Source organism: Rhamphochromis sp. 'chilingali' (assembly GCF_963969265.1).
Source record: "Rhamphochromis sp. 'chilingali' genome assembly, chromosome: 12".
Classification (NCBI taxonomy): domain Eukaryota; kingdom Metazoa; phylum Chordata; class Actinopteri; order Cichliformes; family Cichlidae; genus Rhamphochromis; species Rhamphochromis sp. 'chilingali'.
In genome coordinates, this window is record NC_137939.1 from 14,264,125 (window position 1) to 14,288,117 (window position 23,993).

General features: G+C 39.8%; 1 protein-coding gene across 1 annotated transcript in view; it reads right to left on the reverse strand.

Moving 5' to 3' along the window:
* Nucleotides 1-13,872: 13,872 nt before the first annotated feature.
* cpne9 (copine family member IX) overlaps nt 13,873-23,993 on the reverse strand; it is a 118,204-nt gene continuing 108,083 nt past the window's right edge. Inside the window, exons 19-20 of the mRNA XM_080898304.1 lie at nt 22,087-22,160; nt 13,873-14,782 (exon numbers count right to left, since the gene is read on the reverse strand). Coding sequence (XP_080754430.1) covers nt 14,600-14,782; nt 22,087-22,160 — 257 coding nt within the window. The 3' untranslated portion in view covers nt 13,873-14,599. The remainder of the gene's footprint in view (nt 14,783-22,086; nt 22,161-23,993) is intronic.

Consider the following 23,993-nt stretch of genomic DNA (forward strand, 5'->3'; position numbering starts at 1 on the left):
GCCTCATTGGCACAAGCCATATTTAACCTCTCTAACAGGAGTTCATCAGGTGTCTTAGAGTCTAACAGGAGTGGCTGCATATCTATCCTGACACTGTCACTCTGGAAGCCTGTGAGTATGGTGTGCAAACACATACGCTGAACTAAAGCTGGGTCGTATTTGAGTCCTGACTCAGATTCTTGGGAAGCAAATAAGACTTTCTGCTTTAGATCTAAAACTCTCATCAGGAAGCTTTGAGCAGTCTCTTTTGGGGTCTGTACCTCAGAGGCAAGTTGTTTATACAGTTCGGTGGCGCTCTTCTCCTGGAAATGGGAGCGCAGTATGCGGCGTAGAGTCGGAAGGGTGAGTTGAGCTTTTCCCTCCAAATAGCTGCGTAGTTGTAGACCTGGCAAGATAGCTCTGATGACAGCATCTACAATGTCAAGCTCTGAGTAACCTCTGCTCAGTCCATTTTCGATCTGGTGAGCAAGACTGGAAAATGTCAGTTTGTCTTTTTGACCTGGTTCGCCAATCTGGCCTGATATTTTGAAATCTTTCTGCCAGTAAGGGCTTGGTCGTTGGGGGGTACTTGACACAGATGAGTTAGGGACAAAGCGATTACCTTGGGAGTGAGAAATAATTGCTGTGTTAACTGCATTAGCTGTCTCTGTTACCAGTGAGGTTGCAGTATTTGGTTGCTCTCTGTGTCCTGAATCACCCTCTTCATTTGCATTTGGTTCAGTCTCAACAATTGTCTCTTTCATTATTTCAGCAATCTTATCATTAAGCAACAACAGTTCTGACATTCCTTCATCCTCAAGTACTGTTATACCTTCTCTCTCAATGTGTATTTGGATGTGTGTTAGCAGTGACAGTCGTGTTTTTCTGCTAACATCTATTTTCTCTGCAATGCCAAGGAACTCGCAGATTGACACTAGTTGGTCTTTGGACAGAGTGTGCATTTCACGCACAACCTCTTCTCGCAGCTCTTCCACCGAAGACATTGTGGCAGTAGGCTGGAAGAATTTTGCATGTACGGGTGACGCTGAGCTGAGTCGCTTTTGCAGCCCCTGATGATCTCTGGCTGGCCTCAGGAAACATGCGCTAAAACACAGCTACCAGTTCGCCTCGACAGCAACACTTTCCTCACTGCAGTCTGCCTGGGTTGTAGTGGGGGGGATTTAGCTGGCTTGGACTACGATGTGCAGATTGTGGACACCGGACATCTAAGCAGCTATCCCAGCGGTGCCTCCAAATGTTACACCCCTGAAAACAGGGGGAAAAGAATCACGAGAGTGATTATGACTTGCGTCTCTCATGCAGTAGTTTATTGCAGTGAAAATGAGCAGAAACGTTTCACATTCTGTACTGCTAAATGTCACATGGTGGAAGAAAAACACTAAATAATAAACCGAAATACTAAAGTGCTTACTATACATATACTTGAGCAGGTTTCCTGACAAAATGGCTGACAATCGTGGTGTTTTTAGCTCCTGCCGTTATCTTAATGGCCATTACACAGTACAAAACACAGCTCAAAACAGCCACGTATATGTGCACAAAACTGCAATGTAATGCTTTTAACGCTTACAAAACAATGAAGGATTACCTCTTAAATATCTTAACAGTGTACACATTGGAAATATATCAACTTTTAAACACTTTTACCTGAAAACAGGGGGAAAAGAATCACGAGAGTGATTATGACTTGCGTCTCTCATGCAGTAGTTTATTGCAGTGAGGAGAACGCGCGAAAGCCCCCTAGTGGAGAATAGAGACACTACTAATCGATCCCAGAAAAGGCTTACTAGCCGATCACTGATGTATAGATTGCAGTTCTCTTAAGTAACATGAAAGCCATTAATATAACATGAAAAATAATAAACTCTTAACCATTTTCTTACCATATTTACATTATTTTCGTCCTTATATCAACTGATATGAATTAGTATTAACTGAACAGTTTTATATGCAATAGTCATTCAACCTGTCACACTTATAGGAGGAGAGCTAGCTCTTCTTGCCAATACGGTTCAACCCAGTTAGCATAAACACTGGTCCAGCATAGCCGGTTAGCATAGGTTTACAAACTATGCTAACTGACTTCGTATGAGAGTAGTGTTCAAATTATCATCTGATTAAATTTCAAAGTGTTTCTTTAAAGGTATTTGAGTCATCCCCTCAATAATAATAATAATAATAATGGATACTTTATTGATCCCCATGGGGAAATTACTTGTTTTTCTCTGCATTTGACCCATTCACTCAGTGAAGCAGTGGGCAGCCCACTAAGCAGGCGCCCGGGGAGCAGTGTGTAGGGACGGTACCTTGCTCAGGGGTACCTCAGGGTAGCCGTTAAGTGGATTCGAACCGCCGACCTTCCGATCATGGGGCGACCACTTTACCTACTGAGCTATCCCTGAGCTATCCCTGCCCCAAGAGACACATTACGTGCATTTACGCAGCATGAGATTTTGCCAGCTTGCTCTTTATTTCTCTTTGGTTTTTACCTTCATCTGCAGCACCTCTCGGCTATGACAGCATGGCAACAACAAAAAAGCTGTTTTATAAAGCAGCTTGGTGGTGAGGTAAGTGGAAAAACAGAAAGGCTGCATTGTTGTTATAGGTAATACTACTGGTGCTTTTATGGAGTCTTTTAAAACCTGACACGATTTATTTCTTCTCTCTTTGATTATTTACTCTGCTTTAATTTGCAGCTTATATGATGGATTCTGACACTTTGAATTGGGCGCAGACATCGTAGAATCTCATAAGTATTCTTAAAGTCTTGCTGAGCTGTACCCTACCTTGGTCCTATAGTTAACATTTAAGCAAACCACTCTGGATCAAACTCAAAAACTCTACTGCTTTTGTCTTTAACCAGTAATTAAAGCAATTTTCTTGAAAAGTGTTACGCACATTCTGACCGTAGTCTGCCCAACCCCGGTAGCCCTAAAGCAGCTTCCTGAAAATTTCACATGTGCCTCCAGTTTCTTGCTTTTTTTTTCTCTCAGGGCTTGAAAGCTTCATTTATATTTACCCAAAGTTTCCCTGAGCTAAGCCTCTCTGACCTATTACCCAAAGTCCCACAAAACCAGGTTTGTTCAAGTCCCTTTAAAAACACACGTTTTTGCCAGATGTTGTTCCTTGTTTCTTTCCACATACTCATAAAATATTATGTTTAGAAAGGAGGGGGGGGGAAAGAAGAGCGTTGTAATGACATCAGGATCTGCTTGTTGTCCAGAAGTGTAGCACACTGAGGTGCTTTGGATTACTGAAAATGAAAAGATGTTTGGGTGACTGCTACATGAAAAGCAGTTTATCTGCAGTAACATTACACTTTGCTCAGAGGTAATTTCCTGACCTGTTTTCAGTCTGTCTGAATGAACTCTTACTTTCCTTGACTCTGGCCTGCTTCAAAACACCTCTTTTAGAAACACCTTTACATCCAGTCAGAGTTACTCCTCTGTCTCTTTGGGTGATTGTGTTCAATTGGCCGTCACAGCATATCTGGCACCAACGGGTCCACTGTTGTCATAGTTCAAAGAATGGTGCATCTGGGTAACCTGGGATCAAACACTGTATGATTCTTTCAAACTGGAACTAAAATATGTACCTAAACTGCAGGTACTCAAATACATTATATTGCTGGATTGTATTAACTGATTTATTAATATGTATTCATTGTTAATGTTGCATCTTGAGATTATTTTAATTACTTATATATGCTGCTGGGTAGCTTTATCTATAATAATATAATATAATAATAGGTTTAAATTTCAAAGTCTGTAAACTAAAAATTGTATAGAGTACAAAGCATCATAGTCGATTTCCAGAGGGGGACATACAATACAAAGTTTTTTTTTAAAGTTATTTCAAGTAGCCATTTTCAGTTTGCAAATGTAGAATAGTTATACCAAAAAGTCTGTTTTGTTTTAAATGTGTATTACCTACCTAAACTTTAAATCAGTCATAAAGGGTAACTAAAGAGTTAAGATGAAAAGTATCTTTATTTCAGTATTGATGCACACACTGTTTGTGAGAGCTTCCAGGGTTGATATGGAGAGGACAAACAGGGTGATTGCAATGGCAAGAGTTTCAGAGATGATTTGATAGAAAGCTGAATTAAAGTCCATAAATCCTCGACGCTGTCGCTCCTTTTATATTCAGACAATGCAAGCCAAAGGCTAGTCCTTGGCTAACTGATTTTACCAGAGCCGCTAGAAAAGAATGTAGAAGATGTGAAAGACGGTGGAAAAAAGATAGGCTGTGCGTCTCTATGGAAGCTCTTAAGACTAGCTGGAAAGTCTATCAGAGAGCAGTAAAGGCTGCCAAGCACTCCTATTTTTCTCAACTTATTGCTACCAGCTCGCATAACCCTCGTGTTCTATATAACACTATAAATTCTGTACTTAATCCAGAAGGCTATGTTCTTTTGCACTCTTCTGCAGTTATGTGCAATAAGTTTCTTAATTATTTTGTGGAAAAGGTTGCTAGTTTGAGACCTCCGACTCTACCTATTGCTGACCCAGCCATGCATGGTTCTTGCTCAAGTCTGTTCTCTGCTTTTCTACCAATTGTTTTATCTGATTTAGAGAAACTTGTGTTGAATGCTAAACCGTGTGGCTCTCCAAATGACGTTGTTCCTCCCCGTTTTCTTAAAAAGGTATTTCCTATCATCGGACCACATATTCTGAACATTATTAATACTAGTCTTTTGTCTGGTCAAGTACCTAGGGAATTTAAGCATGCAGTCATACATCCTTTAAAGAAACCAGGCTTAGACAGTTCAGTCATATCAAATTTTAGACCCATCTCTAAGCTTCCCTTTCTTAGTAAGATTCTGGAAAGGGTTGTTTATACTCAGTTGATGGACTACTTGAATGAATCTAAATTGTCAGAAATCTTTCAATCTGGCTTTAAGCCATTCCACAGCACGGAGACAGCCCTCGTAAAAGTTATGAATGACATCCTGATAGCGACAGACCGTGGTAAATATGCAGTGCTGGTCTTGTTGGACATGACAGCTGCATTTGACACTGTGGACCACGATTTGCTGATCTCCCGCTTACAGCACTGTGTGGGAATTTCTGGTTCGGCACTTTTGTGGTTAAAGTCCTATCTTTTAAATAGGACCTTTTGTGTTAAGTTGGGGTCGGCCTCATCCTCTGTGGCCCCTCTGCTTTGGGGTGTGCCACAGGGATCTATTCTTGGGCCGTTATTGTTTTCATTGTACCTCTTGCCTCTTGGCGCGATTTTCTGAAAGCATGAAGTGCCATTCCATCTATACGCAGATGACTGCCAGCTCTACTTACCTTTTAGTCATGCTGATAGTCTTCCAACTGGACCTCTGCTTGACTCCCTTACTGATGTCAAAGCATGGATGGCAAAAAACTTTTTAAATTTTAATGATCGGAAGACAGAAGCAATTTTATTTGGCCCAAATCGTTCTTCTCATACTCTGGATGTTGATCTTGCAGCTTTGACTTCCCAACTAAAGAGTTCGATCACAAATCTCGGAGTTAAAATTGATTCTGCACTCACCTTTGATGACCATGTAAACGGGGTGGTAAAATCAGCATTTTATCACCTCAGACGTTTATCAAAGGTTAAGCCCTTTCTTTCCAAGTCACGCTTGGAAAGTGTTATTCATGCCTTTATTACCTCACGTTTAGATTATTGTAATTCTCTTTTAACAGGGGTTGGGGAGGGCACTTTGTCACGCTTGCAATTAGTGCAAAATGCTGCGGCACGATTTTTAACTGGCAGAAGAAAATTTGATCACATCACTCCGATTTTGGCCTCTTTACACTGGCTTCCAATTGAATTCAGGATCCGTTTTAAAGTCCTTTTATTGGCTTTTAAATCTCTAAATGGTCTGGCACCTGTCTATTTGTCTGACTTGTTGAAGCCCCACGTCCCCACTCGTTCCCTTCGGTCAGCTGAGCAGTTGCTGCTTTCGGTCCCAAAGTCACGGCTGAAACTTAGAGGAGACCGAGCGTTCTTTGTTGCCACGCCAATGCTTTGGAATAACCTTCCTCTCCATATTAGACAGGCTACATCAGTGCCAGTTTTTAAGTCTTTATTAAAAACCTATTTTTATTCCCTGGCTTTTAACTCTGTGGGTAACTGATATTTTTTTATTGTTTTTTAACTTTATTGCTATGTCTGGTTTTATTACTATGTGCATATTAGTATTGTACAGCACTTTGGTCTACCAGGTGTGTTTTTAAAGTGCTATATAAATAAATAAATGATGATGATGATGATAAATGGTGTCTTTGCGTAGCTTTCAGGAAGTCTAGGTTTGGCAAATATGATGTAATCTGATTTTGATTGCATCGTCCACTAGTGATGGGATTTCCGGCTCTTTTTAGAGATCCGGCTCTTTCGGTTCGGCTCACTAAAAAGAGCCGGCTCTTTCGGCTCCGAACCGGCTCTTCAGGTTGTTTTGTTGCTTTAATTAATTTATTATTAACAATAATATAAAATTATGCACAAAAGGAATTACTAACGTAAAAACAAGTGGTTTTATTTATATATGTTTATATATAAATATATGCGGTGGCCCCTAGAGACAAAACACGTACAAACTCCAAAACACATTTCTAGCATTAACTGAACTTCCAAAGCAGAGCTACTAGATCACTTAAATTACACAATTGAAAGCATGTGTGTATTTGTGTATTTATACACAGGCACTCATATATATATTCAAATAATTTTAAAAAAAGTTCATTTACCTGTTATTACCACACACCAAATCCGGTCGTTGGTACTTGCTGGCTTGTGTAGCCACAAGATAACAAAGGCTCAACACTGCGCCCAGCATCCTGGAGCACTTCTGTTGTCTTTTGTACGTGTTTTGAGTTTGTATGTGCTTCTGAGTTTTTATATGCTTCTGAGTTTTTACGTGCTTCGGAGTTTGTACGTGTTTTTACGTGTTTTGGAGTTTTTACGTGTTTTGGAGTTTGTACGTGTTTCTTACGTGTTTTGGAGTTTGTACATGCTTCAGAGTTCGTACGTGATTTGAAGTTTGTATGTGCTTTGTCTCTAGGGGCCACCGTAAATATACTTTTATTTATTCACTCCACATAAAATGTAATAAATAAATCATATAATACAAAAATCAACTATTCACATTTCAACTTTTAACTATTTAAATTTTCAGCTTTTTCCTTTCACAAATTTAAAGTGAAAAGAACACAAAACACTGCAAACCACAACACAATTAAATATAAATTATAATATGAAAACTAAAAGAACATGCATATTCTCTGTCATATGGACCTGCATGAATAAACTTTCTCAATCCTTTATCATCTGCAACCGAAAATAGTTGTGGATGATTACTATACCTTTCTAATGTTGTTGTCCCTGCCTCTCTTTCTCTCTCTCTGGCTCTGTTCCTGTGCTACTGAGTGTAACTACCGCCCCTCCCCCCTCTGCCCAGCGTAAAGCACAAGGCTCGCGTGCAGAGTGAAGCGGAAAAAAAGTGCGAGAGAGAGGCTGAGAGAAAGAAAAAAAAAAAACCCACGTGACGGCTCGCGATAAGGAGCCGGCTCGCGTCGTTCACGTCAAAGAGTCGGCTCTAAGAGCCATTTCGTTCGCGAACGACCCATCACTATCGTCCACAGACCTGTTTGTCTGGTAAATTAAACTGAAAGGATCCAACAGATTTGCCAGACCAAGTCTTTTATGAAACAAACACAGTAACTGTTTCAAAATCAGGATATCAGAGGAAAATATTTATCTACCTTTTTTAAATGTTTTTTAATGAAGACCTGAAGAACTATGATGGAAATAATGTCAGACCTGCTGTGGAGAGACTCCTCGAAGCTTCAATACTGAAAGTTCAATTACTCAGAATAAACACTTAAAGACTTTTAGGTTTACATCAAAATTACAACTGAATAGTGTTGGCACTGTGGATACTTGAGAGTAATTTGAACAGTAAGGTTTTTTTCTTCTGTTATTCTCTCATTTCCACTTTAGACAAATTTACCATAATCTCTCAAAACAGATATTTGTATATTCTCAAAGGAAAGGGGCTTTGGCACCAGACGCTTTCTGCTTTGTAGACCCAGTTCTACTGACAAATCAGTTTAACTGTGTCTGCAAGAATGCTGTTTTTCTGACAATAATTTAGCTTTTTAAAAATCATCTGTTTTTTCAAAGAAACTGTTCGATAAAACTGGAAGCCTTGAATTGGACATCTGTTATCTGTATCTTAAAACCACTGGATTCCCAAGTCATCCACTGGGTTTCTAAATTATTCTTACCACAAATGAGTGGTAATAGTCAGTACTTGCTCTGGGCACCCAAAACTAAACCTAAATTTGTAATATTAATTAAATTACTTATGTAACACATAGATACATGTTAGCAAAGCTGGTCAAATACACAGTGAACGTATTAGAATTTTAATTAAAAAAGATTTTTTCTGATTTTTGGCGGTGGGCGGGTCAAAACGATTCAGTTCTGTCTACACTGACAATTTGTCACTAATAGTAGAAAAGACATAATGGCAGGATGTGCTAGAAAAAGTTCAGAGACTTCAAAGAACATTTTTGAATGCACAGCAGGTAAGACTTTGTAGTTCACAAAAATGTTCCTGAAACTGAGATTCAGTTGCAGGTTTTCGAGACGGTTTGTATCAGGCATGCCATTTCTTCCAGCCAGACACCTCAAGGTATCACTGGTTTTGGCCAAGTGAGCGTTAAAGTCTCCCACTAGGAAAATGGAGTGACCAGTTAGGGCACCCTCTAGCACCACACCAAGTGAATTTAGTGCAAATGACAGTCAGGACCTATTTCCTGACCTGAAGGCGCATGCAGCCCTCTGATCCACTTACAGTTTTTTACAGTCGCTAACAAGCGCCTACCCATACTTCAGATACTTTTTCTAAACTCTTAACACAGACCCACACCTACAAAACACAATTGGCCAAATGGATAATATCCTTCCCAAAAATACACTTTGTTAAATATATACTAACTCCTCATTTCAAAATTAGAACACATCTTTCTCTGCACACACTAACTGTACAAAAACACTATAAATCTGACTCAAAATGAAATTAGTCTGTCAAAGAATAACACTTGTTTTCACTTCACAAGGTACATGCAGTCAATCAAAGTACACCAGGTTTCAAAATACTGGCTATTATTGACATTACAAAAACTGCATAGACTTTTATGTTTCAGTGTCACAGGTATTTGCATGCGAAACATGCAATCCACCATATTGACACCAGAAATGTCTTGGTTGGTAACTGTATGTCCACATGTACAGTAATGTTCACATTCAAAAGCATTCCAGTAAAAAGCAAACAAGTTTTTGTTTCTTTACTGTTTACCACAGGAGGTACAGTAGAAACACGGTATGATAGGACAGAGAAAGTTTTACAGTATTGCTTACAGTGAACAAAATATCCATGAAACACACAAGAGCATTCTGAACAAAAAAACAACAGCAAAAAGCCAAGATAAAAAGGGGGGGAGGGGGGCTAAAAAAAGGCAAAAAAGTTGCATCTAATCTCTGCGATCTTCAGGGTTAGGCCACATGTTTTCATCAACATCACATCTGATGTCAACCAAGTCGATGCACCTGGGATAAAACCGCCTGGTATGTCGGATCCACCCTTGGCAATCGTCAACTGTGATGTCCCTGGAGCCAGCATCCATGGCTTCAAGGAGGGACATCTGGTCATGTGGCTGATGGTCATAAACCTTCCACCGCCATGCAGAAAAGAACTCCTCTATGGGGTTGAGGAAAGGTGAATAGGGTGGAAGGAAGAGACTTACCAGTCTTGGGTGGACTTCAAACCATGTTGTTATTGCTTGCGAGTGATGGAAAGCCACATTGTCCCAGGTAATTACAAAGGTCCTCATGTTTTCACCCTCCTGACCCTGCTCTGGAACCAGGCGCTGGTGGAGATCATTGAGAAAGGCAAGCAAGCGCTCTGTATTATAGGGTCCAACCTGACATTTGTGAAGGAGTAATCCTGCATTTGCAATTGCTGCACACATGGTAATGTTTGCCCCTCTCTGTCCTGGCACATCAACTGTGGCCCTTTTTCCAATTACATTCCGTCCACGTCGACGCCTTTTGGCCAGATTGAATCCTGCCTCATCGATGTATATGAATTCATGAGGGGCCTGGTTGGCCTCCAATTCCATAACTCTCTGAAACAAAGTTTATGTAAGTCATGTTAGTACTGTATACCATACTGTACTGTAACCTAGTATTGTGTAGGTTACCTACTTGCAAAGTGCAAAGCTTATAGAACTGGACATTGGATTGAATATACACTGTACCTGGACATATTGTCGTCGTAGCTCCTTGACCCTCTCACTGTTCCTCTCAAAGGGAACAGTGTAGAGCTGCTTCATCCGCACTCTATGTTTGGACAATGTCCGCGAAATGGTTGTGAGGCTGATTCTATCGATATTGTCGAATATCTCATGGTCCGCCACAATTCTGGTTTGTATTTCACGCAGTTTTATTGCATTATTTGCAGTAACCATTTCTACAATGGCAAGCTCCTGATCATTACTGAGGAGCTTTCCTCTTCCCCCAGAGGGTGGAAGACGTTGCATTCTTTAGAAAGACAGACAATTCAACATATGCATTACTGTATGACCATATTGACATGTCAAGTGAGAATAGGAACAATCCATGTAAAATGCAATACTTACCTGTTGGTTTGTTGAAAGGTGCGTATAATGGAGGCAACCGTTGACCGCCTCAAATTGGGCTGCACTCTTTCACCAGCCTCTCTTAGTGAAAGACCATGGTTGATTACATGGTCAATGATAGTGGCACGGATTTCATCACTGACTACTGTTCTTGCAGCCCTTGGAATGCCACCACCACGCATTCTTACACCTATACCTTGCCCTCTCCTTGGGCCTGCTCTTCTCTCTGGGCCCCTTGCTCTTACTCCTCCTCGACCAGACATTACAGTGTTTGTCTTTTTTTTGTTTCCAAAAACATCACTCCTCAAGGTCTTGCCTTATGAACCCCACTGAGTCTAAGCCAGAATGGAAGAAGGTGTGGTTGGCCCAATTTACCCAACATAAATCAGCTGTGTGTCAATTATTCAATTGTTTGTTTGTTTACAGCTGAGATATATTTTTGATATTGATATTGTTTTTGTACTGATATCATTGCAGGGGCAGAGGTTTTTATACTGTATCTACGGTTTGGAATATTGTTTTTGCTATTGTGGGATGTTGTGTGTTAACATTCGTAGATACTACAAGAACAGTCCATAGTTTTGTTGGGAGGTATAACTTGTCTGTTAAGAAAATGTAAGCATTGTGGAAATGTGTTCACTGACTGCATATTGGGTGAACACGACATGAAATGTGTGAATGGTATGGCCACAACAGACCGATCCTGTGCTAATTGTGTTTAGAGTTTTGCAAATGTGACAACTGTTTGGACAAACGCTTGTTAGCGACTGTAAAAAACTGTAAGCAAACCCCAACGTATAGACAGTGAACCAGTGAGGATACAAGGATACACGCCAAGGCCCAGCCACTAGGTGCTTCTTCCCTGGGCCTGGTTGCAGGGTGGGGCACCAGTAGCCCTATCCTGGGAAAGCTAAACTGGTCGCTGGATTTTCTTCTTTTTCTTTTTTGTGGCCCCTTACCCAGGGAAATTTGCCCTGTGAAACAACATAGCCAAACATGGGATCACTGAGCCACCCAAACCCTCCACTGTGATAAGGTGGCGATTCACTGAGGAGCTCTGTTAAGTACTGTATTTATTTTCACAACAAGATGAAAACAGATATAGGGCAATGAATCCAAATCGGTAATGAAGCAAATGCACCCCCATTATGTATTAAAGCTCTTTAATCTTTTTAATGAACCAACAATTTAAAGCTGGAACTCATTCTGAGTGATCTCTATAGTGCTGCTGAATGAATTACTACATACAACATACAACCAGCAAGAGTGTGTTGCTTTATGTTTGGATATATTGTACTGCAGATCATCACCTTCAGGTGATATGCGTAAACACAGACATAGTCAAACTTCATATTGAAACACGACAAGATATTTGTCAGAACAGTTAAGGGTTTCTAGGTCAAACATCTACATTCCCCTTATATGGACATTCTAAAAAATGTCAACATACAATTTAGCTGTTTGAAATACAGATGTAAAAGTTTCTTGAAGCTTTACTGTAAGCAAAAAGAACATTTATATACAATAAAACTTTAACCATCTTGTTTTGTTTTTTTAAAGGGCACCTATTATGCTTTTCCTTATACTCACATGACCAAAGGTTCAGCTAATGAGCTCAGGGTAGGTGTCAGTTATCCCTGCAAGCTAAAACTCAGGGTTCAAGCTGCTTTGAAAACTCTCTTTTCAGTTTGTTTTTTCTAACCATGGCTCTGTATGATGTCTCACAGAGCAGATATCACTGATACGGTCAACCGAGAGCCACAGCGCAGTCAGCAAGCACAAAGCTCCACCAATCTGCTGTTTAAGTCAGATTTTTATGTTGGGTAGCCAATCAGCGGAAATGCATAAAACAGCTTGGTTTAGACAGGTTACGAACTGATGCGCTGCACCAAGCCCCAGTATAAGATAAATAAGGATTATGTTTGAGCTGTGACTCATGCAAAGCAACTTTAGTAGAGTACTTGAATAAAAATATGAAGTTAGAAATAAGCATAATAGGTTGCCTTTAAGTTCATACAGCCATAGGACAACAGTAGGGGATAGACAAAAATCACAGCAGGGCTTTAAATAAGTTCAGAAAACGTTCTAATACCACTGGCATCTCGCAGAGTCTTTGCATTTCTGTTTTTCATGACCCTGCCAAAATATCAAAAATACATGTAATTTCACATGTTTCTGCAGGACACAAGGCATACAAGTTAGTTCCAAAATCTGCAAATGAAAATGTACAGTACAGATTATTTTGGACAATCACTTTGAGTGATGACAATTATCTAAACACTGCAACACTTCTGCTTCCCCGACATGCAATAAACATGACGTTGAAACGGATTATTTTAGAAAAAGTCTATATGGTCACACAGCAAATAAAACATCCCATATAAACCACGATTGTCACACTTGACATTAACTCTGAAGAGTGACACGTTTCACAAAGATGCTTGTAGTTCTTTACACGGGCCTCTGTTGTTTGTTGGAATGCCTGTCTTGAATTAAGATAGTAAGATGAGCTGCATCTGTTCATGCGTGGGTACTGTTTGAGTTAGTATAGAAATGTACAGTAGTCATGCATAATAAAGATACCCTGCTATACAAGGGGTGAACACTAGGTGGCAGGCTTTGCCAACTTTGCACACAGCTCCAGTCTTCTGGGGAATAAAATGTCAAGTCATGGCAGGGGAGAGGAAGGGACATGCATAGGGCAAACATTACACTGGAAGTCAGGTATATTGCTTTTCATAGAATGTGCGTTTATCCCTCATTGAGATTGTTCCACACCTTGTAAATATGCATACAAAGGCTTCTCCAACTAAAGATGGCACTGAGCTACAGCCTTCTCTGCTGCTGTCTCCAACCCAGCTCACATCTGCCTCATTGTTCTTTCCCTTCAAACAAAACAGATCTCCCGATGCTTTGTTCTTCCTCGCTTCTTTGTGCATCTCTTTTCTCCTCACTTTTTTTTTCTTTCTCTGCTCATTCTCTTACCCATTCCTCCCCTCGGTTCCCTTTACTCCCACCTACAATTTCTCCTTCCTTCCTTCCTTCCTTCCTCCCTCTTCCTCCTCTCTGCAGGGCAGCCGGAGAGTCTGGCATTTCTCTAACAGCAGGAGGGGAATCTGCACCCAGCCTCGGCCCATGCTGGGCAAAGAGAGTGTGGGTGTGGCATGTCTGACAGAGGCGAGTGTGTGTCTAAGTCTGTGACAGGCCACATGTGTGTGGATTCCCCATATTAGCTCTAACAACACTTATTTCCTACCTTAAAAAGGAGAAACCCAAGGACTCTATTTTCTCTGAATGGATTATACTAAAGTAGTTTGCATTCTCGATTACAGTTTCAGATTTGGCTCAGCAACAATAAGAGATCATAAAACGGCTGGGTGAAAATAGATTTTATTGTTGTGATCGGTCACTGCAAAGAATCAGTCGAAGTAACCCCACAGCACCTGATACGAGCTGGAGTCTATTCCTCATCAAGAGATTTGAATGTATTTAGCTTCAGCACTCCTGCCAAATGTGATGAGTGGCAACACTGGCCGAAGACCAACAGCAAAACCTTTTGTTCCAAATGTGTCTGGAGAGGGGAATCAGACAATTAAGAACAAACAAACAAAAAAAGCCAGGCTCTGAACGGTCTGGTATCAGAGGGGAGGAATGGTCACGGTTCAGTTGCAAACAGTAAATGAAAGCAATAAGAGGGCGATTTAGAGCTACAGCAGTGGGCGGGTCAGGGATGACACCCGCTGTGTAGCTACGATGTGCCTGTTTATCCCCACGGGTGATGAGAGAGGAAGAAGGGTGAGTGACGGGTCGATTTTTCTCTCACTATTGTTTTTAAAGTGAAAAACAAGAGTGAGGGACGTGAGCCGAGGTAAGCAAGGAGGGAGAAGCAGAACCAAGAAAGGCAGAGACTGTGTCGGGGGTCAGATGTGTCTGTGCAGCTGCGGTAGTGGGGAGGAGGACAGGGCTGGTCGCGGTTCGATTCCTCGGCTCTTCATGAAAGACAGCAGCTGGTCGGGGATCTCGGCAAGGACGTCCTTCGCTAGTCGAGCCATGCTGAGGACCTGGTTGCCAGATCTGTCAATGTAGTCTCTGAATGGAACGAACTAAAAGCAGAAATCATTATATACATCCTGTTTATTTAGTACAGATAAAAAAGTAGCATACCAGTATAGACAACATAAAAATCTTTTTTTTCTGAAGATCTCCCAAAAGATTAAAAAGCCTGGAATAGTGCAATGTTTTGCGAGAGTGATGAAAACTGCCAATATCTCACATAAACTGAAGAAATCATCAAACCGTGAAAAGATTAGCGAGTGACTCAGAGTACGGATGAATTCAGTTAGATAAAGGCTCATTAAGGAAAGTTTCCCTTAGACAAATAACACCGAAAGGCAGCTATAAAAAGCCACTGATATTCAAAACTGACGGTGTCTCCGGAGTACCAAAATCCTCAAGTGGATGCTGGATGCTCCCAAGCCTGGCAGTTGTGCAAAAGGTTCCATCTGACCAACTCTCACAAGGAGAAACAGTGGGCTCAAGACCTTGGATGCCATGTTTGCATCACCGCCACACTAGCAATGATGCAGGGAGGCCAGTGATGATGGGTACAGGGTCTCTGGGGGTACAAAGTAATATGTGGATCTTCTAACTGGCCATTTCATGCCATGTAAAAGGTAGAATCAAACCTTCTCGGATAGAATTATTCCCACGCAGGACAATACGTGGTATTACAGCATTACAATCATGCTGGGCAAAACATCACTACCTGGGAATAAAAAGACATGGACCATCAGCCCTGGACCTCGGTGTCATTAGGATAATATATAGCAGCATATGTGGAAACAGCAGCTCTGAGATACAGTACTTATTAACTCCTAAAGTCTATTGCATGAGACAGCAGCTAAGGTATCAAAGAATACCTCTTAGCATATCTAGGAAGCTGCATTTGTAGGCTTTTCATGGCTGGCTGCAGAGTTTTCAAGATTCATTGTCCATTCTGATTTCAAACAATGTGGATCATGTCCTTTTTTAACAAAAAAACTGATAAACCAGCTTCTAATTTCACATTTGACAAACAGGTGACGCCACATTTGTTAAATAATGAGAAAGAGTGCTTGATTTGGGTATTATGTTTTTTGCCCAATTCCACATCAGGAGGTTAATGTAGCCATTCACTGGAGGTCTTGTCCAAAAGACAAAACTTTCAGAAGTTCTCTGTCATCTTAATGTTTGCAGAGATCTTTTCAGACATGAAAAATGGAAACACAGCTGGCTTCATCTGTCTCCTGAAGACATACCACTTGCATTTTGTGCATTTGTCATGTGATATTTGGCACCAGGTGCTGCGTGACAAGGGAGGGGAAAATAATGATACCAAGTAAGACAGCGCTTTGGTTGCATCAGTGATGGATTTTAAAGCTGTTCATGCCTCCAAAGCCTTACTTAAGGACCACTGTGAGCATGAGGGAAACCTTTGCCCCCTTCACAGTGAATCCTCTCAGACGCTGTCTCATCGGTTACAGCTTTTATTAGATAATGATTTCAGCAGCATACTTTAAAGTACTTTAAAAGTAGAAAATACATGCAGAGGATGTTGCAATGATTAATATGGTCATAGAAATCTCTCTTGCTCTCTCTTTCTGTGTTTTTCCCCAACTGCCATATGGCTCACTTGCTGTTTTTCTACATTCATTATCTTAAATTTGTGCCATTTTTTGTGCTTTCATGGCTTCAACCACAATTTATTTGACTTTTTTCACACATTAAATGTTCTGAAAAAGAAACAGGACTCCCCAAGATACTTCGTATTAGCTCAACCTACTGACTTCTTTCAAATCAGGGTGTGGTTGTGGTGCTGACATGGAGAACTGTTATAGACTGTATGTGAAAGCTGGACATAACCAACATGCTAACATTATACTCTGCCTCAGCCACTTTAACTCAGCTGGAAAAGTGGCTGAGGGCAGCAGCAGCTCAGGTCAGCTGATTACAGTCCGAACAGAAGGAAAATCTGCTGGAGCTCTCAATAGAAATTTTAGTTAGTTTTCTACAATAGCTGGTAACAAAAAAAAAAAAGAAAAAGAAAAGAAGAAAAAAGAAGAAGAAAAAAAGATATCTTTCAAAGAGCTACTTTTTTACTTTCTTTCTTTTAACTTTTAGCATTATTAACACAAATAGCTGTATTTAGCATCATGTACATCATGTACATGATGTACATCATGTACGCGAGCATCTCAGGTGCACAGCCATAGCTGTGAGCACCAAAGTGTGTTGAAACATTTTGTTTACGAGGACCACCCAATCAGAATAAAGCTAAATGGAGGGAAGGTAAAATGATTGTTTCAAACAGAGTATGGAATTGAAAGAAACATATTCGAGTTGCAGAATGAAACTATAACGCTGGAGATTTGACAAAAGGTAGCCTAATATTCTTTTTTTTTTTAAACTTTTTGTCTGAGATTTTCCCTGGTTATGTTGCCAATGTGACTTTTAAGTGGACATAAAACACTACATGTATGAAGGCTAGTTTGCGCCATGGAGCCCTACTCTACTCAGGGGCTTAATTTCCAGGGGGGTTATGACCCCCACCCAATAATCATACCCAACCAATATAACCCCCCCCCCCCCATAAAATTATGAATTATCTTGCATTAATAGGCTGTTCATTTTCTTTACTCATTTCAGTTATTACCAGCAAAATAGTAGCATGTTTAATCATCTAGGAATTTACCCAGATTTATTTATTTATTTAGACAGAGATCTTGACCCCCCCAAAGTTCAGCACAAAGTTGCGCCGATGACTCTACTACCCTATTCAGTATGTGAAGCTAGAGAAATAACTGTCTCCTCCATACCTGCTTCATGCCCAGGAGGACGGGGCTTTGGCTGTCCACACCCACTAGTAGATCATTACATGAAAGAACCTTTTAAATACAAGCGCGCTCATGCTCACAGGTATACACACGGGTGCTCAGTGATGGCAGTACACATATTGAATCAATAACAACAAAAAAGCGTGAAATGTAGAGTGAGTGAATATTTTTCCTGCTAAGTGTAACAATCCTGATTGAATTATTGTGGTAATAAGGTTAAAGGCAATCAAAGGATTACTGTGTGCATGCAAATGTGATTACTGCTGCAAGTAAAACAGACTCAAAGACAATATAAGCTATACAAAAACAGCTTTAGAACAAGCGCATAAATTATATGGCTATTAACCTTGTGAGGGGTCAATTTTGGTTTTCATTAGTGCAATGCTTTACGGTGAGAAGTTAAAAATAGCTGCAGTAAAGTGTGTGAAGATTTGTGGATGTGCTCAACAGAAAGACATAAAATGAAGCTCTTGGCTTGACTGCAGCACTTTCACCTATGTTCTACTAAGAGCAAAAAAGCAGATTTAAGACGGATTATGAAAAAAAAATTGAAAGTATCCTGTGGCGGTCCATTGCAATCAAGTGGGACACAGAGCCCTGCTTCCATAAAAGCAGCTGCCCTTGAAGCGGTGCCTAACGAGAAACATCTTTTACTGTCACGATTCAGACCGCTAAAAATCCAGAATTGAAAAATGAGATGGACTCCCTGCTATTTCTATAATAGCCTGTGATTAATTTGTTTACTTGGTTTCCGAGCAGTTGGAAGCTACTGTGACATTTTACATTTGTAAAATATAACTTTGAAGAGGCAGAATCAGACACGCTGGGCCACTTCTTGAACATCTTAATTAAGACTCACGATAAACTTAAGTGCTGTTTCTATAGGTTCATAGTGTTTCCTTTCCTCAAGTATTACGATCTTCCTGATTTGTTAGTTTATATGGGTTTTACAATCCACCACAGGTGTTGGCTACCTATGGCTGGTATTAATTTCAGGGTGATGCTGTGTTTGTCAGACCCTAATGGAGATTTTCAGGAGAGTCAACTTACATTTCTTTTTGTTTTCTCACAATATACTTGAATGAGAAACTTCAATTATCACTTGCCTTTATGACACAGTTCATTGATTTTAACTTGTGATACATATGCACATATCTATGCACTGCACTGCTGAGGAGCATCAACTGAATGAGCCATTAGAGTCATACAGCTCTTCCTTCCTTCTTTATAAACTTACAAAATAGCTATTGTCTCTGTGCTGGCTCAAACAAGATTAGGATGTGTGTTTTATTGCCATAAAATGTGACAATGTTGAAATTAATGCTAAATCACATGGAACAATAAAAAGCAAGACCAACTTTGAAGTAATATTTAGTATTTCTAAACATGATTGCATTTTTTTCCTCTCGGCTTTTAGACGCCATACATATATCTCTTTAAGTGCTCATTTATCATCTTACCCTTTGCTGACTCTTCTTCACTGTTATCCGGAACTTCAACAGTACATTGTTATCAGAGGCCCTTGTATTTACCCATTTATGTTCTCATATCTCTAAAAGGCTGTCTAAAATAACTGTTTAGTGTTGCCAGACCATTCTTCAGTGGGATCACCGCTTATTCTTCACCATACTCTCAGCTAAATAAGTTTCAGAATGCGCCGCTCTCTCTTGTTGAGTTTGGAATTGGGAATGTTATAAGTGTGTCTTTTGAAAGATGAGGATCTTTTCAGCAACCTTTTGCATAAATAAATATAAACGTTCATGCATTTATAAAGTAAAAAATCTTGGTGTCCGAAAAATCTTATTAATATTAGTATTCGGTATGACCACCTTTATTCTACAATACAGTCTCTCTTAGGTAAGCCGTGTTTTACAGATGGCTGTAGAAACTAATTGGATTACCTGTCTCTTAACCTCATATTGAAGATGATTTAAGCCAAACCTGTTGCTTCTGATTTTCAGTCCAGCTCTTGTGTAATCTGGCCTACCTCAGCCTTTTCTCACTGTTTCCATTCCTTAAGAATGGCTTCTTGACAGCCACCCTTCCCCTGTGCCCATTTCTGATGAGGCTTCAGTGAACAACAGATGGATCAGCTGAAAGGCCAGATGCATCTCTCACGTCCTGTGTCAGGTCTCTGCTGTTTCTCAAGCACATGACTTTAAGATACCATTCATCTACTGTTGACAATTTTTAGACCTATCACATCTTTTTTGTCCTCCACGTGTCTAGTTTTCAAAAAGATTTTTACAGGACACATTGCACACCATGCTGAGATATGCCAATTTTCTGGCTAATAGCTCTTCAGGAAATGACCTTGTCTCTCAAACTGTTATCTTTGGCATCTCTCAGAGATTCAACTACAGAAATGGGAACTAATAATATTTTTCTTTGCATAGACAGTAAAAATATAGATGCAGCTTCCTGTTCAGAAAACTAAGCCATTGTGCCCTACACCTGCATTCTAGCAAAAGGCCACCAGGTGGCGAGAGCTGTGGTTGCAAAAAGACTTCTGGTCCTATAAAAAAAGGAAAAAAAGTATTTCTCTCCCGACCCCTATAAACACTTTGCTTTTGAATTCATTTCTTAGTAATTCATTTTGTCATTTGTTTTGTAACGTCTTAGCGGTGTTAACCCTACCTTAACACCGCTAAGACTTATCAAATAAGAAAAAAAAACAGCTGTTGTTCAGTGAGCAAGCGGTTCCAAAGTCAGACGTGTATCTTGTTAGTTCTTGGAACTAAGACCAGAAAAATTCTTTACAGGGTTTCAAAGGAGTTCAGAAAATAACGGGAGGCATCACTGTAGCTACGTCCATCTGTTATACTGTCTATGCTATTCTTCCAACAGCCTGCCAGTAACAAAGTGTCTAAAGATATAGTTTAACACGGGTTCTATGATATTTTTCTGTTATGTGCAGACATAACAGAAAAAACTAAAACAGTTAAAAAGTTAAAAATCACTGAGACAAGGCGAACTACAGAGGGAGAGGTCAAAGAGACCAGACAGCAGACACGAGAACACGACCAGGATCACAAAATGGAGCTATAGTCAACAAAATCTGGGCAAAGGACTAAAGCACAGAATAACAAAATCACAAGTAGAAAGAAACAATTGATCAGATCGCTAACAGCAGACTATAAAGCAAGAATATAAAACCTTTCTTAAAATGAACACAAACTATGAACTCACAAACAACTGAAAAACCCTGAGTCACACACCCGGAACGCTTGATCCTTTTGCTTTACATAAGTAAATATCCAAACAGATTTAATACTGAGGCACATGCCTTTTATAAGTTACGACTATTTAACACATCAACACATATATTAATATCACCACTTCATGAACGTCATTTTAACATCATTTTCATACATGACATTGATTGAAATGTTCATGTATTTCTTTATTTCTTCCTTCTTTTTGCTGCACCCTTTAGGTTTACCCCATGTGTCAGTCTTACTGCACACCTCACCACTGGCTCACTGTAACACACTTCTCTGCCACTCCTGACTTCCACCGTTCTTTTGTCAGCACCCTATCATACGTCTTCTTTAGATCCACAAAGACTTACTCGATGTCCTCCATCCATCCTCCTCGCTCTCATTTTCTTCAGTCATGCTCCTTAAAACACTCCTTCCATCTTTTCAACACACTTTCTTCACTTGTTAGCAAATTTCCTTCCGTATCCTTAATCACTCTAGCTTCCTGCACATCCTTTCAATGTCTCTGCCGAGCCAATCAATAGAACCCAGTTTAAGCCTTTTCCTTTGCCACTTCTCTCTTTGCTGTACATCTACCTTCTACCCTTTCTTCATCTCACTAACTATCCCAATTTTTATTTGCTATTTTCCTGTGCTTCTTCATTTGAACACTGAGCCTCCCTGTCCTCTATTTTTTGTCTCATTGTAGCATCTTTAACTTACAATATAAAGTGTCCTGAGGTATTAGTTGTTGTTATGAAAATTTGATTGACAGAAAAGAAAGGACCTTTTATGGCTTTAAGTCACTTTTTAATGTTTAAATTGAGAGTTTAGAATAACCACTGTTAATAAATGGTGAATTACAAGATAATTTAAATGTTGCAAATTTTTTTACAGTGAAAAAGAATGATTGATATATATATTAATATAAACCAGTCATTAGCAAAATTACATTTATAATTGATCCTTATGACATTAGTCTGTGTGATGAAATGTACCATAGCTGATGAGAAACAGTAAAAATTACAGTAATGCCTTTAAGCTTTGTAATCTATCTGTTAAAGGTTACCAAATGTTGTTTTTAGTCAAGGTTTTGCACTGACTGATCAGTGATAAGCAAAAGGCATGGATGAGAAACGTCGGCATTGTTATACAGTAAACTTGTGTAATACATATGGATACTGCATACTGTATGAGGCAGTCCCCAGTGAGGGTCTGAGTGTGTGCTATAAATGCAAGCCGTCCTCCACCGGGGGACATAAACCCCACGCTGATGTTGTTGACAGAAACATGCTCAAGACTAACCTGAGGACTTAACCGAATTTCGAGGCGTACCTGAACAATGTCTCTCTCAGCAAGACGCCCTCTTGAGGATACTCTCACCTCATCTCCATCCAGCTCCTCCATAGCTAAAAGGAGAGAAAGAGGCAGAGCGTACATGACTGAACCAAAGGGGGAGAATATAAAGAAGGCACAACACGTTCTTTTGTATTTCACTGTATAATTGCTGAAGCAGAACAAAGCACAGAGGCTAAGAAGCGCAGAACTGTTAGAATATTTTATATAGCAAAAACCTCGAGCCAAATATGGAAATGGAAATAATAACTGAAACTAATTCCAGCCACTCAAGAGCGGGACTGAGTAGCTTAAGAATACAGAGCAGTGTTTAGAAGGCAAGTTCAATTACAACCAAACACAGAAGGAAATTTGGAAAAACTTTACAGTACAGCCCATGACTAAGGGCATAATTCCCCAGTAATTAAATGGAATTGTAATGTGTTTTATATGAAATTACAACATTATCATATGTATGCATGTAATTTACAAGCATGCCTAAAGTCACTAGAATAAGGGGTGACAAGTCATGTTTTACACAAAAGATGAGTACTTACAAATACAGTAAACACATTTAAGTAGTACGTAAGTCATATTAAATATTGCATAGGTTCTTTTTGTTGGCACCCTATCATACGTTTTCTTTAGATCCACAAAGGCTCGCTGTCCTCCATCCATCCTCCTCGCTCTCATTTTCTTCAGTCAGTGCTCCTTAAAACACTCCTTCCATCTTTTCAACACACTTTCTTCACTTGTTAGCAAATTTCCTTCTGCATCCTTAATCACTCTAGCTTCCTGCACATGCTTTCAATGTCTCTGCTGAGCCAATCAATAGAACCCAGTTTAAGCCTTTTCCTTTGCCACCTCTCTCTTTGCTGTACATCTACTAAACTATGCTGTAACTGTAAGTACAGCATCATTTCCTGGTCATTTAATGGGAAACAAAATGTGTCAGGATACAGGTTGTATTATGGAGTGACTTAACTTAGCCCAACGTCTGGATATTTTTACAGGAAATGAGACTGTAAGTATTTTTAAGTATAGCATAAATAAAAAAAGGCCCAACTGAATAATAGAAAATCAATCATGAATATCAACATAAAGAATATGGGGGCTCATACCCTTAGTCATGAGCCTTATTATAAAGTGCTACCTACTTTGCGCCAGGCTGGAGGTGCGACTTTTAAAGGCAATGAAAAATAGCACCTGCATAAAACTCCATATCTTCTATCTGACCAAGACAAAAAGGTAAGGTCGCTACGCACAACTTGAGGATGCAAATACATTTCTACAGAATCTTAGGTAATAGGGGGCAAAACCTCCTGGCAAACAATGAAAGATCCCTGGCTGACCATTTTTTAAAAATACATAATTCTGATTTTAAAATTGTTTCCAAATGGATGCTGTGCCAGTATCGGAGACATAACCTCACCGCCTGCTGGATGCCCTTTTTAAACATCCCCTCGATGTCACTGTTAGACTTTGAAGCAAAACTAAGCCTGTGCTTGAGAATTGCTTTATGATATCCTTTCATTCAATTCAATTTCAGTTGAGTTTTATTTCTATACTGACAGTTCAACAATTGTGTAAAGGTGCCAATAACAGAGAATGCCAGTGATTAGACAGTCCCTTTTGAACGGCTCTTGTTGGGAGCATAGAAATCCCTCTAAACAGGAAAAGACTTCCACCACAATCAAACCATCTGCTGCAACCACTTAGCAGGCAAAAAATATTGACATGCAATGAAAACACATGTAAGTGAAAGGAGGGCATTGGAGGAGAAAAGTTCAATGTATTACGTGTCTACCAGGAGCCTGAAGAAACTCTTGGAGCCACATTGTGGATTGGAGAATAATTATTAACCTATTGGGATAACTGCAGAAGGGACTTGACAGCCAAAATAACAA